The 19,229-nt window shown below is 46.8% G+C and overlaps 2 protein-coding genes across 5 annotated transcripts in view; both read left to right on the forward strand.

Moving 5' to 3' along the window:
- The window catches only part of LOC135090746 (uncharacterized), a 121,170-nt gene extending 111,798 nt beyond the window's left edge, over positions 1–9,372 (forward strand). For all 4 annotated transcript variants that reach the window (XM_063987784.1, XM_063987787.1, XM_063987788.1 and 1 more), the window contains 2 exons: positions 1,543–1,648; positions 1,985–9,372. In XM_063987784.1, the coding sequence (XP_063843854.1) occupies positions 1,543–1,648; positions 1,985–4,973 (3,095 nt within the window). In that variant the 3' untranslated portion in view covers positions 4,974–9,372. The remainder of the gene's footprint in view (positions 1–1,542; positions 1,649–1,984) is intronic.
- Positions 9,373–14,588: 5,216 nt separating this feature from the next.
- LOC135090755 (neuroparsin-A-like) lies at positions 14,589–18,445 on the forward strand. Its single transcript, XM_063987809.1, has 4 exons — positions 14,589–14,941; positions 15,573–15,658; positions 15,943–16,048; positions 16,490–18,445. Exons 2-4 carry the CDS (start codon positions 15,588–15,590, stop codon positions 16,619–16,621), a joined length of 309 nt encoding a protein of 102 aa, XP_063843879.1. The 5' UTR covers positions 14,589–14,941; positions 15,573–15,587; the 3' UTR covers positions 16,622–18,445.
- Positions 18,446–19,229: the final 784 nt, after the last annotated feature.

The raw sequence follows: 19,229 nt of genomic DNA on the forward strand, positions 1-19,229 counted from the left end.
ACATTTTACTGAGAACCTTAACTAACTCAAATTTAAATAACTTCTTTGTATCTCAATATTAATTCAACACTGGGGACTTTGTGTGTGTGTGTGTGTATGTGTGTGTGTGTGTGTGTGTGGCATTCCTCCCTCTTACTCTCTCTCCCCCACCCAGCAACAAGACACTGCCACGCCCTGGAGGGAGAGAGGGAGAGAGGGAGAGTGAGGGGAAAAACAGCGAAGGGAGTCTAAGGGGAGAGGGGAAGATGGGTAGGGAGAGGGGAGGGAGAGGGAGGGCGATGAGTGTGGCCAGGAATGGTTAGTAGATAAAGTGTTGGGGAAGGGAGAGAGAGAGAGAGAGAGAGAGAGAGAGAGAGAGAGAGAGAGAGAGAGAGAGAGAGAGAGAGAGAGAGAGAGAGAGAGAGAGAGAGAGAGAGAGAGAGAGAGAGAGAGGTAAAAGGGATAAGAGGATATAGGAGATTGCTAAATAATGGGAAGGAGGAAAGAAAAAGAGACAGAGAAGGAGAATGAAGGAGAATGGAGATCAGTAACATGAAGAGGAGGAGGAGGAGGAGGAGGAGGAGGCAAGGGTCACAGAGGGTGTCTGCGCAGAGGCGCGCACCTGATGTAAACAAAGCCAGCTTGTATTGTCTTCAATTTGTGTTGTTGTTGTCCTTGCGCTCTCTCTCTCTCTCTCTCTCTCTCTCTCTCTCTCTCGGTATATATATATATATATATATATATATAGAGAGAGAGAGAGAGAGAGAGAGAGAGAGAGAGAGAGAGAGAGAGAGAGAGAGAGAGAGAGAGAGAGAGAGAGAGAGAGAGAGAGAGAGAGACTACTACTACTACTACTACTACTACTACTACTACTACTACTAGAACGTCGTGGGAAACATAATTGCATACACAACATTGAGTCTCACTTTTTTTTCAGTCTTAAAGCCTTGCTACGTCGAATTCTCTCTCTCTCTCTCTCTCTCTCTCTCTCTCTCTCTCTCTCTCTCTCTCTCTCTCTCTCTCTCTCTCTCTCTCTCTCTCGGTATATATATATATATATATATAGAGAGAGAGAGAGAGAGAGAGAGAGAGAGAGAGAGAGAGAGAGAGAGAGAGAGAGAGAGAGAGAGAGAGAGAGAGAGAGAGAGAGAGAGAGAGAGAGAGAATTCGACGTAGCAAGGCTTTAAGACTGAAAAAAAAGTGAGACTCAATGTTGTGTATGCAATTATGTTTCCCACGACGTTCTAGTAGTAGTAGTAGTAGTAGTAGTAGTAGTAGTAGTAGTAGTAGTAGTAGTAGTAGTAGTAGTTGTTGTTGTTGTTGTTGTTGTTGTTGTTGTTGTTGTTGTTGTTGTTGTTGTTGTTGTTGTTGTTGTTGTTGTTGTTGTTGTTGTTGTATTAGTAGTAAGAACCATGTCATAATAAATAAATAGATAAATGAATACATAAACTAATTAATATATAAATAAAAGATAACTAACAGCCACACTTTTCTATATGTAATGGTATTTAATGGTGTTGATGGGGCGTCTGACCTGACCTAACCCACCCTGACCCTCAACAGGCACGACCCGGGTGGAGTGGCCGCTCACGTCAGTCCAGCGCGTGTGTGTGGCGACGGGCGGCGAGGTGGAGGACGAAGGGAAGATCTTTATTGTGCAGACACGACAGTGAGTGGTGGTGGTGGTGGTGGTGGTGGTAATGTGGGTGCTGACGTGGGTGGTGACGTAGGTGAGAGAAAAGAGGGAGAGAAAGAGAGAATATTTGCACTAAAAATGTCAATTGTGCACAAGATGTAAGACCTGCATAACTGACCGCGAAATGTGTGTGTGTGTGTGTGTGTGTGTGTGTGTGTGTGTGTGTGTGTGTGTGTGTGTGTGTGTGTGTGTGTGTGTGTGTGTGTGTGTGTGTGTGTGTGTGCGGCATAAGGGCAAGGTGACACGCCCTGCGCCGCGCCCCTCCTAGCACCCACAGCCGCCTCTCTGCTAACGCCCCTTCCCCCGCAGGTCCCACCCGTGCGGCGAGGCCTACCTCTACTTCTTCTCGCCGGAGCTCAGCGCCCTGTTGGAGGGCCTGCACGAGGCTGTCTCCGAACTCATATCCGCCTCGGCCGCCGACAATGTGTCCCTCATCAGTGACCTGTCGGAGCTGTCGGGCGCCCTCAGCTCAGTGGTGGTGCTGCCGCCACGCCTGCCGGACCCCCCGAAGATGCGCAAGGCCACCTCCGTCATGGACCTGGCACAGATCCACGAGCTGCAGCCGCTGTGCAATGTGCACACGCCGCCGCGGCTCAGCAGCAGCCAGTGCAATCTCGCCGAGGAGCCGCGGGGGGAGCCGCCCCTGCCGGGCCGCCTGCTGGGGCACTCCCGCCGCAGATCCATGAGCGAGACTAACCTGGCCAAGCTGTGCCTCGACGAGACCGACGAGGAGCTCGAGTCTCGCGACGATGACCTGGAGGACGCCGACCTGCGCCAGACTGACCTGCCCAAGGACCGCACCTCCTCCTCGGGCTCCTACAACTCCTACCGCTCCACAGACTCCGGCGTGCGGCTCTCCGCCTCGCCCTCCACGCACTGTGACGGTGGCCGCTACATGTCTGAGAACGCCACGCGGCGCTTCGTCACCAAGTCAGACTCGCTGGACTCAGGCGTGCGGGCGTGCGTGAAGGAGGACGCGCGGACTGAGGCCACAGCTGAGGGCGACGACAACAAAAAGGACGCCACGTCCGGGGACGGTAAATCTGAGAGCTCGTCACGGCGCGGCATGGGCGCCCTAGAGGAGGAGCCTGACGTAGACACCAAGGTAGGGGCGTGGTGCCTGCAGAGTGCCCGCGCCAGGAGGACATTCTTCACCAAGAACCTGAACGTGGCCTGCGCCAACTACAAGGACCGCAAGGCAGTGCGGCAGCTCAACAGGACAATGTCCGAGTCGTACAAGGAGGTGGTGGACAAGCACGACGACTACCGTCGCATGTCCGAGCTGCCTCCTGTCGCCAAAACATGCACCGTGTACGAGGAAATCGTGGACGTGCTCAAACCGCTGAGCGCCGCCTCGCAGCAGGCCAAGGAGCACGACTACGAGGAGTTGGACAAGTGTCGCCGAGACATCAAGCGCAGCTACAGCTTCCAGGAGAAGTCCAAGCCCCCGCCGCTGCCGCCCCGGCGACCCAAGTCCTTCTCGCCTGACCCCTGGGCCGAGGAGGCCATGACCAAGTCCGGCACGCTCAGAAAGATCTTCGGCCTCTCCTTCCACAGTAAGTCCCACTCCACGGACAGCATGCTGGACGTGGAGGCCTCAGGCTACGACGATATCACCACGCTGGGCAGCGCCGACGTGGCGCTGGTGCAGGCCATCGGCACGCTGCCTAGAGTCAGGAAAAAAATCGGTGCTGAGCGTCAGACAAGCAGGTCGGCGTCCCCCAAGATGTCCCCCAAGCAGAAGGCGAGGTCCCTATTCGGGGTGTCCCCCAGCAGGTCCCCCATGATTCCGCGTCCCAAACACCTGTTCCTGTTCAAGGGGTCGGCGCGCGAGGAGCTGCAGGTGTCGCCACACACCAAGCCGCCCTTCAAGCTCCACAGACAGTTCTCGCTGCAGGCTCAGCGAACACCCAGTACGGACGGATCTCTGGCGGACATTTCCACCCCTGAGACACCACAGACACAGCAGCAACAGCAGCAGCAACAGCAGCAGAGTTCGACTCATCGGCAGTACTGGCGGCCGGAGTCAGCAGGTGGAAGCACGGGACAAGGAACGGATGGTACGGTGAGCGACGACGCCAGCGGCACCGCCTCCAAGGATTCCTACGCCTTCCTCAAGTCTCCAAAACTGATGACGAAAACCTTCAGTTTCTTGAAGAAGTTCCCAAAAGAAAAGTCTGGCTCGCTGGAGCGTCAACGAAAGTCTGGCATCAACTTCGTGCCTCCCCAGGATCCGCTCACCAAGTTCCCGAACAGCTACTCCATGGACAGCTTCGCCGTGGAGAAGGGCGCTCAGAGCTGCGGCACGCCCTCCAGGGACCCCGAGGCAGACTGGGGCGACGGGGACGTATTGCCGGGATGTCGCCTCCGCTCAATGTCCTATCTCCCGCCTGCCTCCCCCGCCATCAGGATCCCCTTCCACTCCCACCACGACTCCACCTCCACCACCCCCGCCGGCACCCCCACCGGTCACTCCTTCAGTCCTCTGCGCAAGATGAGTTCCCCGCAGCCCCCGTCCGAAGCCCACGGGAGCTGCTGGAGTGAGTGCGAGTCTCACCTGGCGCCAGGCGGCCACTCACTCCCTCCCCGCGAGCCGCCGCCGCCCCCCGCGCCCCACGAGCCACACTACGCCAACCTGCCGCACCACGACCCAGACTACATGTCCATGGAGGAGGTGCGGGGCGCCTTCAGGAGGATCTCCAACGCCTCAGCCACCGAGGGGCGTCGAGACAGCGGCGGCTACCTTTCAATGGGTGAGATCCGGTTATTCCAGCGGCCTTGTGAGGCTCCGGAGTGCCCCGGCTGCTCCATCTCCCAGCACGACTGCCCGCCGGAGCCGCAGCCGCAGCCCCCCGAGGAGCACGAGTACATGACGATGGACGACATCCAGTCTGTACTGCACACGGAGTTCCCGGGGATCTACTCCACTTCCGAGGAGGAGAAGGACATGTACAAGAGCTGTGGCTTTAAGAGCGCCCCGAGCAGCCGCAAGACCTCCTACTGCGAGGGCTCCGACTACCTGACGCCACAGGAGGTCGGGCGCATGATCCGGCGGGAGGTGCTGGCCGTGAGGCGGGGCCGGGAGGGCACCAGTGAGCTATCGCACCACCTCCACCACCACCAGCACCAGCATCCCCAGCACCTCACCACCGCCCACCACTATGACCCCCACCACCACCACCACCTCCACCACCACCTCCACCCGCAACAACAGCAGCAGCAACAACAGCAGCAGCAGCAACAGTCGCAGCAGCAGGACCCTTCCCAACACAAGCAATTCCACCACCACCACCACTAACACCACCCTCATCACCACCTATCCCTGTAACCTTTCCTCACACCCTCACGCCCTCACCACCAACACTACTACTATCCACACAACGCCCTCGTCACTGCCACTGACACCCCACACCTCACCACACACCCACACAGACACACGCATACACACACACGCCAGAGACACAAGGAGGCGATGATGTCCCTCTCAATTGACGCTCTTTTTACGCCTTACTGGACCACTACGCTCACCACTACGCATTCAGCGCTTTTTTATATGCATATAGAGAGTCCCCACGGGTGTAAGTATCCCCTCTTCTATAGATCCCTAACGCAGTGTGCTTAATATGAGAAAGTTAGAGAGAAAACGAGAGGTGAAAGAGAGAAAAAGATGTGGTGCACGTGCATTTAGAAGTCGTATATAAGGAATCGTGTAAGTGGACTTTTACTGTGTGTGGACGCCGAGGGTCATGGATGTGTTATGGTTGTACAGTTACAACGTTTTCTAACCTTCAGTAAGAGCAACAAGGAGAAGGTGAACTCGAAGGTGCCAAATATTCGACCTAAGTCTTCGATTTCTCTTCCTCGCCCCTCATCCCTCCCTCACCCAGCCCTCCGCCCTCATCCTCCCGTCCCTCCTGCCTTTCTTTCGGGACAAGACTCAAAATTTAATAGTTGTTCCCCCCGTTAACCATTCCCTGCCCCTTCCTAGCCCAGTCTCCTTCCCATCCCCCACCACAACCCTCACCTCAGCTCAAAAATACGAACTGTGTTTAGTCATTTGTAAACTTGTAGAGCCTGTCTCCTGTCTTCCTTCATTTGTTTTTTGTGTTCGTGAGTGGACCCGTGAGTGCTTCGTCGACTCAGTGAAGCCCGGATCGAACCCAAGTGAACCACTGGAATGAACCAGAGTTAAACACGGCAACGGATGCTTCGGAAAGCGGCTTTGGGGGAACACGGCTCAGGTGAAATAAGTGCAGACCGCCAATGAAGCTTGGAAGTAAAGCAGAAGCGAGAATGAACGAGCCAGGAGAGAACATCACCAAGGAGAGCCACAAAGGAGAGCCGCGTGGTGCCATCCAGCAGCAAGACAGAACACCAAAACAGGAGAACATCATCCCTGTGTTTGTTCATTAAGTTAACTGATTTATAACGGAAACATACTGACCTGACCTTACCGGAGAGAGAGAGAGAGAGAGAGAGAGAGAGAAATTCTTACCGTTCTCCATTCTTTCCTTCCCTTTGGTTCAATAATCTATATATTTTCTTTATACTCGCTTACAAACAGTCTCTTTAACCGTACGACAATTATTCGAGACAGGTACGATGGAGGAGCAAGAGCTGGATAGAGAGAGGCGGGAGAGGGTGCGTTTGTCTTAAGCGTACCATACCACTTTTTCACTCCACCCGTGTCAATCTTACGGACACTTTATAGATGTTATCGTATATAAGAAAGCACATTGACGTACACACAAACCATAAGTGTACGTGTGATTGTGTACGTGTGCCAGATAACCCACATGAAGACGATTGTGATGCTCTAACACCATCCACTTCATAGGATTACACAGCAACTCGCACCCATAACGGCAACCCCGTGTACAACAATACTTCGCTGGGAGGTACGATACAGGTCCATATTCCTACACGTTTCTGCGTCTGGTGGAGGTTATTTGGGTCCTCAAGGGTGTTTTCATGATAATAATGACCGTTTAATATGTCACGTAGCATTAAAGGCAAAAAAAAACACCCATAATAACCCATCTAATCATCTCTAGGCTCTCTATGAACAGTGCCGAAGAGAGAACAAGGTGCACATATATACGGGACGCAGTGCGGGACTCCAGTGGCAGAGAAGTACTGCCACCGCAACACATTCCCTTACGTTTGATGTGTCCTATTAATCTACGTTCTAGTTTTCCAATGTGTAGCAACAATAAGTGTTAATCATGGACACTGATGGGTGTTTCCTCGTTTCCCTTCCCCCTCGCCGAGCTGCCAGGTGTACGATAATTCTCAGAGGTGTACGAGAGCGCGGCTGACCCTCCCTCCCTCCCCTGCATTCATTGTCCCTCGGTATTTGCATAGGATAGCTTTCATACGTACGCCGGATGTGCATAATAAGTGATAACAAGTCTGTTTTTTCGTGTACCGTTTTATTCAGGGTCCCGTGCGCCCCAAGGCCCTGTTTTTGTCCTCCTGTTTACTGTTAGGTGTTGGTTTAATAACGATCGAACCAGTGACTATTTAACCTGTACCTCCAGTGCCCGTTCACGCCCTCAGCCACGTCCGAGTCTCAATTGCATAGTTTTTTGGGTGTTTTGTTCCACGAAGGGAGAGTGCGCGGGGAAGTCCTCCGCTATATGGATGAAGGTTGTGGTTTGTTTTATTTCGTGTGCCGCTCAGCGCTACGAGGAATCAAGGCTTTGTTGTATATACGTTACTTTTCACATCCCTTGACACTGCAGCCATCACATGCACCCGGAGGAAAGCGTTAAAATCGAAAAAAAAAAAAAATGAATACTGCCATGCGAGTTGGGATTAAAAGTACAAGGACACGAGAAGAATTGAGGCTAAAAGGGTAACAGAGTAATGGAAAAACTGACACGTAGATTTGAGATAAGGGAGACTAGCACAAAAATCATAAAATATAGTGATGTTAATATACGAGTTGGAGACGAGATTAAAAAGAGTGATAAAAGACTAGCTAGATATTTATGTAGATTTGTTAAGAGATAACTTTAACCCGACAGGAAGGCAAAAAAAGCACTGAAGAGCGATGAAAAGAGAAACATCGCTAAGCAAGTTGAAATTAATATTAAAGAGTGAAAAAGATAGACAACACAGATTCACTGATACACCATTACGTCGATACTAAAGCCAAAAAGAGCTAAATATGTGGTTGAGAATTAATACGAGTATGGAATTACGATTAAAAGAGTAATTACAGAATAGACCAATATACAGATTTGTTGAGATTAACGTTATACAAACACGAAGACATTGCATTAACCAGGGAACGCTAAGAGGCGATACAGATCAATTTTATATTATCTGGATACTTGCCTCGATCAAAGGTAGATTAAACAACCCAATGGATGTAAAGGCAGATTACTCTTCACACGATGGTAGAGATAAATAAGTTTCAACCCAGTGACAACAGAAGGTACAGATGACGCTTACAAACCCAAACCTACACCGATCAGGTAAAGGTAGATGAAGCTTAACGAGTAACATAATACCTGTACTGAGTTAATTAAAGGTACGATACACATTTAAGACTAATAATCGCTCAGGTAAAGGGCGATTGCACTTATGAATACCATAACACCTGCATTACTACATTGTTAGTCAAAGATGGTGTACACTTTTAAGACTAACGATCGCTCAGGTGAAGGTTGATTGCATTGAGTTAACACCTCATTACCTGTATCGGTTTGGGAAAGGATGAAATTTTACATAATATCAAGTACTTGCGTCGACCAGGTGAAGGTTAATGAGTTTCCCTGTTACCTGAGTACCTACATTCGTACAGGAAGAGGCGATATTTTCAGTGTCCTATGAGTGTTGTGTTGTGGCGAGGCGTGAGTCTGCCCTGCTGCTGTGTCGCCTCGTGTTGCCGGCTGAGAGAAGGGTTTGGTAGGAACGCTTGTTTCGAGATGATGTACAGATCTATTCAGTAATTTGAAGTACTAAGAATTTCATAGATTTCAGTAAAGAGTTTATTTATTTGTTCCTTCACTTGTTTATTTTAAAACAGAAAATTTAGTTATCTACTTATATTCAGTTAATTGTTGTTATTATCGTTTTTCTAAAGGCTTAAAATTTTGTTCATTCTCTCTCTCTCTCTCTCTCTCTCTCTCTCTCTCTCTCTCTCTCTCTCTCTCTCTCTCTCTCTCTCTCTCTCTCTCTCTCTCTCTCAACAACCACCATCACCACCTCCAATATGGCGACTTTTCAGTGTGCGCGATGCAACCCCAACCTAACTAACCCCAGTCCCACAACCATCAGCCCCCAACCACAAGACTTAACCCCAACCCCCCCAAAAAAGATGTAAGGATTGGAAAAGCTCGAATGGTATATGTTGTTGCTGTTGTTGTTGTTGTTGTTGTCGCCCGGAGGTGTGTGATTGGTAGGGGTGGGGGGGGTTCAAAGTTCAGGTGTGAAAGGTCAGGTCAAGGTCAAAGATCATGGTTCTAAGGGTCAACTCGGTCGGTTGTGTAATGTTAACCTTTTCCCCTCCAGCTCTGTTTATTGTTGTTGTTATTCATTATTATTATTATTATTATTATTATCATTATTATTATCATTATTATTATCATTAATATTATTATTATTATTATTATTATTATCATCATTATCATTGTCGTTCTTAATTTTTTCTTTCATTTTCTTAATAAAAGGAAAATTGTCCACGGCTGGATGGATTTTTTTCTTAATGTGTTTCCTCCACACACACACACACACACACACACACACACACACACACACACACACACACACACACACACACACACACACTTACTAAAAGAGAAAGTTTCATTTACCTTCACATCCAACGGCGAAGACTGGTAACCACAGTAGCAACAACAGTAGTAGTAGTAGTAGTAGTTGTAGTTGTTGTTGTTGTGATGGTGGTGATATCTGTTATATATTGACAAAACTTCATTAATTACTAGAAAAAAACAGTAATGACACTAAATAGTTGCAAAAAAAATATTGATTATAAATAGAATGACTTACACAAACAATTAATAAACAAAAAGCACAAGGATAATCATAAAAAGAGAAAAATCAAATAATCTATAGTGTCATTCATTATAAAAAGTCAACAGCTAATATAAGAAAATCGGTGCACCAAAATGTGACTTACTACAGAGGCACGTGACTAAGAAAGCAGAGAACCACACCCTTCCCTTCCAAAGGATCACATGCTACTGAAGAGTGAAGATCACGTGATCATCGTTTACATTCTGGACCAGAGGATATCGCCAGTGATCAAAGAGAATGGGGGAAAAAAAATACGTTCCACAAATAAATAAATAAGATAAAGTAAAATAAAACCAATAGATAAACAATAGATAAACAAATAGATAAACAAACAATAGATAAACAAATAAATAAAATGATATCCCAGAACACAATATAGAAGCTCACCAACACCTCCCCGCCATCTAGTTTCCGATCAGACAATTACGTTTTGGGGCTTACCGCTTTAAAAATCTCTCTATCATCATCATCATCATCATCATCATCAAGAACAAATACGTGATACTGGCAAGCAGATCCTCATTACCGCAATTTTATACATAGGTCAAAATTTTCTAATGATTTTTATTTTTTGCTTTGTTATGTGCAATGATATAAAAAAAATGAAAAAGGGAAAAAAAGATACGTAAATGCTGCGTCTTTCAAAATAGTATCGTTATGATAAATAGCCTCTTCATTATTACATTAAGTTTTGTACAAATATTTCAGTATTTAGAAGATCCTATAGTTTTATGTTACTTTGATGTTATATTTACTCTTTTTTTCCGCAATAAAGAAAATGAAACTTTTAATTAGTAACTCAAAGCTTGCTTGAGAGATACATTAGAACCACCACGGATTTTTTGTCATCATCATCTACTACAACTACTACTACTACTAATAATAATAATAATAATAATAATAATAAAAATAATAATAATAATAATAATAATAATAATGGATACTAAAAAAATCACAAAGGAAATGAAAAATATATATATAAAAGAAAAACATCAGACTTAAAAGCAGAAACTAGGCTATATTCTAAATACTTAATGAGACTAGTATTAATCTACAAAGCGCTACCTGCTGTATAAAATGTGTATTAAAAGCAGGTAAGAAATCAATGAACACGAATCTGAGAAAGAGAGTAATGAAGTCTATTAAAACTACAAACTTTATCCTATTTTCTTTTTTTTTAAAGTTGCTAAGTGAATCGAGAAAAATGAAAAAGAAAAAAAAATTGTTATCGTGAAGTTTAAAAGTTATAATCATTGTTCCTGCTGATAGTGGTGGTGGTGGTAGTAGTAGTAGTAGTAGTAATAGTAATAGTAGTGGTGGTGGTAGTCTTGGTGGCAGTGGTGGTGGAATATTGTTGTCGTTATTGTTATCTGTGATGGTGATAGCGGTGGTAATGGTGGTGGTAGTGGTGGTATTGTTATTGTTGTTATTGTTGCTCTTATTATTCGTGTTGTTGTTGTTGGTGGTGGTGGTGGTGGTGGTGGTGATGGTGGTGATGATGATGTTATTGTTGTTGGTGGTGATAGTGTTGTTTGTGGTAGTGGTGGTAGTGTTGTTACTGGTACTGGTAGTAGCTGCGGCACTGTTGTTGTTTATGTTGTTGTGTTGTTCTTGCTGTTGTTGTTGTTGTTGTTGGTGGTGGTGGTGGTGGCGGTGGTGGTGGTGAGGGCGCGTGGTCCAGGGCTGAGTGACGCAGGGTGAAGCCTGTAATTCTTGTTCTGTGTTTACATTACAAATACTCTGCCGCGGCCTGCACATGTTGTGAGGCGTGACGAGGCCCAAGGAGGAGGAGGAGGAGGAGGAGGAGGAGGAGGAGGAGGAGGAGGAGGAGGAGAGGGAGGAGGAGGAGGAGGAGGAGGAGGAGGAGGAGGAGAGGGAGGAGGAGGAGGAGGAAACTAAAAGAAATAGAGGAGTTGTATAGGGAGAGTAAAACCAGAGGAGGAGGAGGTGGAGGAGGAGGAGGAGGATGCCTGAAGGACATAGGGAGATGAGGAATGAGAGTAAGGAAAAAAGCGTAACGAGGACAGAGGAGGAGGAGGAGGAGGAGTAACAGAAGGGAAGACGTGATGACAAGTGTGGTAGCGACGGCGAAGGAGGAGGTGGAGAGGAAAGAGGAGGAGGAAAAGAGACGAGAGGAAGGGTGAGGAAGGAGGAGGAGGAGGAGGAGGCGGTGGGTGAGGGGGGAGGTTGACCGTGACGAGTGTAGCTTGAAGGTCAGGGCCGCGTCGAGGTGAAAGGTTAGAAGAAACAGGACAATGCGATTACTGTGTTGTTAGCAATGTTATACTCTAAAGAATAAGTGACGGGAGGGTGACGGGAGGGAGGGAGGGAGGGAGGGAGGGCGTTAGCGAGGGCCTTAGGTGGGAAAGTGGAGCCAATAGGGTTTAGAAAGGGAAAGGAGTAAAGGGTTAGGACTGTCTGTGGTGATGTTAAAGGGAAGGTATTGAGGGAAAAGGGAAGAAAGAGGGGAAGTAACGAGGGGAGGAAGAGTGCGGGTTTGAAGAGGGAAGGGAAGGTATTTGTGGCGGTGGTAAAGGGAAGCTACTGATGGGAAGGGAAGAAAGAGCGGAAGGAGAGAGAGGAGGAAGAATGGGAGTTTAAATAGGAAGGGAAGAGCTGCTTGTCTGGGTAATAGTAAAGAAATAGGGAAGGCAAAGCAAAAGTGTAATTTAAGACATACATTATAGAACCATATTCTGAAACACTCCTGCGCCGCACCTCCACTACATTGTAAAGGCTCTAGTTTACACTGGCATTCACGGGCGTCACTATGGTTCCAGTGACAGGTTAACATGATTTTTATATTACTAACAGGAGAAACACTCTTGAGAACCCGGCTAGTCATCTCTGTGGCCTTTGTAAATAGTCATGGCGAGAGAACAAAGCTTTTTAAGGGAGTTTTTAAGATTCTAGTGACAGATTAACAAGATTTCTACATTATCAACAGGAGAATCACTGTTGAAAACCCGGCTAGTCATCTCTGTGGCCTTTGTAAAACAGTCATGGTGAGAAAGCAAAGCGTTCTTGAATATGGGCCATCGCTGCACGTGGCGCTAGTATCCATCTCCACCTCACTGACCTCTGTGTGTGAATGACATCCCTCACCCGGGACACGAGGCAACTGCAGCACCGGGTTTCCACATATTACATCCCTCAGGTTTCCCCAGCATCCCATTTATCGACCAGCCGAAGTGGGGATAAAATAATTCTAACAGCTGGTACACGGGAAACGGGAAGGGAGAGTGAGAGGGAGGGAGAGGAAGAGGGGAGGGAGAGAGAAATAGAGAAGTGGGGAAGTGGTTGTTTGAAGAGATGATATTCGGAGGAAAGAAAAGAGGAAGAATTGATTAAGGTACCTGTGCTTGTGAGATAGGGAGAGGGAAAACTTAAGGGAACGAGAAGAAAGGGATGAGAAACGAAAGAAAGCAGATGGATGGATAGAAGAATGGGACAGGGGAGGAGGTGACGAACGAAGGGAGGTTAATAATAAACAACTAATAAGGGAATGATAAGAAACAGAGTGACAATGGATGACTGAGGATGAGAGAGCATGGAATAAGAAAGCAGAAGACGCAGAAGGGGAAGAAGGGGGCTGCTTGGGGATGACAGTAAAGGGGTTCTGAGAATGTGCATAGGGTCTACGTGCGCATGGAGATAGGAGCCGAGGTGGAAGAGGACGAACAGGAGGCGAAAAAGGAGAAACGAAAAAGATTAGTCAGAAATACGGCGTCCACGTCAGTAGCACGGCGCCCCTGCCTCCCTGGGGACACTGCAGGAACCACATGGCCCCCAACGCTGGTCATGGCCTCGTTTGGGGAAGTTGTGTCGGGGCTTACACTGCTTACCTTCATGACTCAAGCCTCTGACATGCCTACATTTGTCTTCAATACAACGCCCGTGATATTAAAAATTGTATTAATTCCCTCGTCATCGGTCACTCGTCTACTCTTCACCACCCACTTACTAAATAAACAGCCAAGGCGTCACCATCTTGCTATCTATACAAACATAATGCAATCTCGGAGACAACACACGCCCCTGCCTCACCCCGCCGCTCCTGCACATCACCAGCCACCCACATTGTCTCCCACTCCAACACGTGTTCTCCCATCCTCATTACATCTTTTTCGCTGCCAATTCATCATTCGTTTAAATCCCTTAATAACACCACTCCTTTTTTTTCTTTTTTTACGTATAAATGAGTGGTTGAGATATGAAAAAAATAATAATTATGAAAAATAATGACAATAAATGTTTACTTTCACCCTCTTTCACTGACTAGCATTTGATTGTTTACCGTCTTCCTTCTTCGATTGGTGTGTTATTGGTTCTCTTTAACAAGTGTCATTTCGATTTCCTCTCCCTTTCTTTTGCGGTTGTTGCGTCCCTTTTGTATCATCCATCCATTTCACTAATTCATTTTCTCCCCTCATTACCCTATGGTGGTTACTCTTCCAGCCGACAGTCACCTGCTTCAGGGCGCCAGGGCGGTGACTGCGCGGCGTGGGCGCGCCAAGACTCAAGGGAAATCAAAAACCCAAGAATAAAGACGCAAAACAGCCGCATCCTCAGATTCAAGAAGCGGATTCCGAGCGTCAGTCACGAAGGTCTAGCGTTCCCCTCTGAAGTCCTCGAATTAAGCCATATGAGGCCGCTGCATCTCCACTGATCTTTCTTCCCCACCCTCACTCCCCTCAAGTCCCCTCTTACCCCACATCCTGTTCCCCTGGAGGGGGGAGCGGGGTCTAGGGTGGGAAGGAGAGGGGAGGCCGCCCAACAACAACCCGGTGGCGCCCCAAACAAAGCCCCACCCTCAGCCCCGAGTGGGATAAACGTTCACGACTTACTGGCCCGTGTTGCCGGGGGAAGACCGCGAGTGTCAAGGTGTCAGAGGGTCCTACGCCGCCCCCCAAGTCACCCAGTGAGCACGTGGACACCCCTTATATATACTGCTGCTGATGCTACTGCAGGTCGTCAGTAAAGATCTTGAAGGAGTAGCAGAGAGAGGGTTGGAAAGTGGGCAAGTTGAGCTAACCAACTTGATTTTTCCCCCTCCTGAGTCTGCCGCTCGCCTGCCCGCCAGCCAGCCAGCCAGCCCGCCAGCCCGCCAGCCTGCCTGCCTGCCTGCTCGCCGCGCGCCCTGACACTCTGCCTCCGCCACGCGCCTCTGCATCGCTCACCTATACGGGACACACTCTTCCCTCCGCCAGGCTGCACTTGGTAGGTTGTTCATTTAAAGTTGGTGACACACGCATTCTCCACACACACACACACACACACACACACACACACCTCAACCCACGCCCCTCACCTCTTAGACACTGTTTCGTTCCTCCTCCCTCTGCATTCTACAAGATCTTCGGTAAACTAACTCACACACACACACACACACACACACACACACACACACCACAGCCCGGAATAATCTGTGGCGTAAGGCGAAAGTTCCAACAAGCAGTAAAGCAGATTACAATCCTGCTGTCTGACTTGCACCACGCTTCACTCACCGCCTCTGTGCTCCTTGCCTGCTGGTGGCGCTGACGAAGGTGCCGTGCTGGTTAATGCACTCTCCGTCACCAGAGTGTCACCAGAGTGTCACAGTGTTACGTTCTGCTAACTTCAGCCACACTTCAGTGTAACGTAACGATTCCTGAAAAGAGAAAGTGACATCAGCCGAAATCAATCAACAAGTAATGATCATTACAGTTTTACCTTTAAAATATAATTAGCTTTTTGAAGTCTTTAGTTTTCTTATTACTTCACCTTTACATTTTTTCTCTCCAGGAAGGAGAAGAGAAAAAATTTCATCTTTTTCCCCTCATTGTAAGTTACACGTTTCTTCCTCCGGCAGATTCGCACCGCCGCCATGACACCCCGCGCCCGCCCCGCCACCCTCATCCTCGCCTCCTGCCTCCTGCTGCTGCTGCTCCTCCTGCAGTAAGTACCCTGCGTCTTGTATTCCCAGCAGTAGGACTTTAAAGCAAAGCTAACTCCAAACAATCATCATTCATTGTACATCTGCCTACGCCTGTTTTTAAAATTTCTGCGCTATTTTTTAGTATTCATTGAAGAGTGACGGTGAATTACTTGAAAGTTCGAAAAATAACAAGACTACTATAGTAAATTTTCATCATATATTCAACTTTTCTTTTTTGAAAATTCTGTGATATTTTGGTATTTGATGAAATTTGAATTAACTCACCTTTTTTTTTTTTTACCAGGAAAGGGAGCGCCATCCCCCGATGCAGCGTGTATGATCAGCCTCCGCCCAAGAACTGCAAGTATGGCACGGCGCTGGACTGGTGCAGCAACGGCGTGTGTGCCAAGGTGCGTGTGCTGTGACCTTTTCTTTCCTTTTTTATGTGTGGTTGTGGAAAATGGTATATCAGTGAAAGTTTTTATTTCTCTCTTTGTTTTGCCAGTCTTCGTTCATCTTATCTCTTTTCATGTTCTTTTCTCCACTTCCTCTTCTCGTCATATTTTCCTCATACTTTTTTTCAGCTTCCTCAACCTCCTAATTTTCGTCCTTTTTATCCTTCTCATCATACACTTTTGCTTCTTTTCCCTTTCCGTATATTTTGTCCTCCTCCTCTTCCTCCTCCTTTTATCTTTATTATCCTACATCTTTAGACTAGATAGTGCAGCTTATCACAAACTGGCTCGTAAATTATGTTAGAGGCTGGTTTTTCCTTCTGTACGTTCCTCCTCCTCCTCCTCCTCCTCTTCCTCCTCCTCCCCAATGTTGACGTGTCTGCGCCTCCGTTTCAGGGCCCCGGGGAGACTTGCGGAGGGTACAGAAGAGAGGAGGGCATCTGCGGCGAGGGCACGTATTGCGAGTGTGGGCGATGCAGGGGCTGTTCTCCCTTCGACGCCTCCTGCCACGATGCTCAACTCTGCTAAGCGGCCGTCACTCTATCAACACATTGCCAAACACCCCGTCACCTTGTCAGCACCCTGCCAAATATCCTGTCATCCTACACCCCGTCACCCTGTCGTCACCCTGTCATCACTCTGCCAGACACCTCATCATCCTATCAACACCTTCTCATCACCCTGTCAGCACCCTATCATCACCCTGCCATATACCCCATCGCCCCACCAGCACCCATTCCCTTCCTATTTTCAGTTTCAATCATCACTCACTCTCACCGTCCTTCACCACTAAAGTTTCCATGCTCCTCAAACTCCCACTCTCCCATCCCACTCATGTTGTTTCCGAGCTGCAAGACAACAGAGTACATCCCTGACCCTTAATTACCCAAGATTATAGGAATATTATTGTTTCCACTTAAGCAATTCCTGTTTACTACTTCAAGTATAGAACATTTCCAGTGATACGGCGTCTAACCTCTCTTCTCTCCTTGCCCCTTAAAATAGTCATAATATACGGTGTTTTTAAGGGAGAAATGCCGTTCCTTTGTTCCTTCCCCCTCTCCTCTTTATCAGTAAATTCTGTTTCAAATTGAGAAACGGAAGGACTAATGTGACCCGAGCTTGAAAGTTTTGACCCGTTCAGTTTAGATTGTCAGATAAGCCTCGCCTCCCCTCCCCTCCCTGCAGCGGCGACCAATCACGCGCACCAAGCAAGAAGGTGGATGGGACTTCACCAGGGTGTCACATGCCTCAAGACTGACAATGATTGACTGATCAACGCGCCACCACAAGGGAGTCATGTGGCGGAATCTGTGTTGATTCACTCACGTCAAGTCGATATGAGTGACATAGGGAGTCACAGAAGTCACGGGTCACACGTTAGGTCAGATCGGATCACGCCTGCAAATGCAAAAACGGATGTACGTCTGTCAGTGTATGTCTTCCAGTATGCATCATGTATACGCACCACCATGTATAATCCGTGCTTGTGATAGCTGAGTACAAAGTATCCAATGTACAACAAACTGTTATAGTTACATTTAAGACGACTGTTTAGTGGCGATCAGTAACTCTCAGTGGATGATGAACCCGTGTTGGGAAGGTTTTTTTTTTTTTTTCGTTATTCTAAAACCAGTATGCATTGCAATGTTATGTTTTCATGTTTCACTTCGTTTGCTCAGAAGCGATGTTTGGCATTTTCTTCAGCTTTATATTTTGTTCAGAACATTTATCATTCACAATGTTACATTTTTATATTTTTCTTTTAATTTGTCGGCTCATAGCGATATTTTCTCAAAATTATATATTTGTTATCATTTCAGTTCGTTTACTCTGAATTATAACCAATCACAATGTTGTATTGACCTTTTATTCTTTAAATTAATCCGTTCATAAATATTACAACTCAAGATTACGTCCTTATAATTATTACTACACTGTGCTGTCTCTTCTGCTAGTACTAGGTAATCATACTAACCAGAGAGGACATAAAGGTTTTCTTTCTTTTGTAATGTACCATTTATATTTACATTCTCAAGACGCATCGCACGAAATATCCCCAGCAGTCATCCACTCGCCCGCTCAACAACAATACTCCGTCTCATTCAACACGACTCGCCACTATTTATACCTGACTACTCAATAATACGTTACTATATTATAATCTCATATTTATTATACGAAATAGGCTTTTATATTTGTGTACTGTGCTTCAAGTGTTGGCCGGATGGGTTTCACGTGCAATATTCCTTGTATCTCGGGTTGGCAGGAGGTACTTGGCTCACGGGCTCCTCACAGCTCTCCCTCCTGCGCCTCCTGCGGCCTGCTACTCCAATAAACATGGGTTATTTACAAGTGGTGTTCCTCAAGGCCTTAACTTCACACCCTCTCCCCATGAAAAAATGTAAACACTCTTGCGTCTTGTTTTTGTTGTTTCTTTACTTTTCACTCTTGTTCCTCTTCGTGTATCGTTTCTCTCTCTTCTAAACTTAGCGAAATGTGTCTCCAGGTTTTTTTTTTTTTTTTTACTTTTTTCCTCTCAATACCTTAATTTGATTCCCTTCATTCTATAAAAAAGAAAAATAGAAATAAAAATATCGAAAAAGAACACAACGAAAAAAGAGCAGAACGAAGAGAGAGAGAGAGAGAGAGAGAGAGAGAGAGAGAGAGAGAGAGAGAGAGAGAGAGAGAGAGAGAGAGAGAGAGAGAGAGAGAGAGAGAGAGAGAGGATGAAAAACGTAAAAAAAAAGAGACGAGTATGATCAAAGGAAATAAAGGAAAAATAGGAAAAGAGGAGGACAGTAAGAAAAAAAAAGATCAAAGGAAGAAAATAAATAAATAAATAAATAAATATACTCGCGCAGTGAACTGATACTTTGTTTCCTTCTGGTTTTTCCCTTCCTGTCCCGCAAAACACACACACACACACACACACACACACACACACACACACACGTAAATATATAAAGAAAATTGACACAAAGATCGTAAATATATAGATAAATATAGTAGTAGTAGCAGTACAGTAATAATAATAATAATAATAATAATAATAATAATAATAATAATAATAATAATAATAATAACACAAACATCTGGCGCACCTCCACCAACAGCCGTGACAGGTGTTTTGTGG

Source organism: Scylla paramamosain, chromosome 36 (assembly GCF_035594125.1).
Source record: "Scylla paramamosain isolate STU-SP2022 chromosome 36, ASM3559412v1, whole genome shotgun sequence".
Lineage (NCBI taxonomy): Eukaryota > Metazoa > Arthropoda > Malacostraca > Decapoda > Portunidae > Scylla > Scylla paramamosain.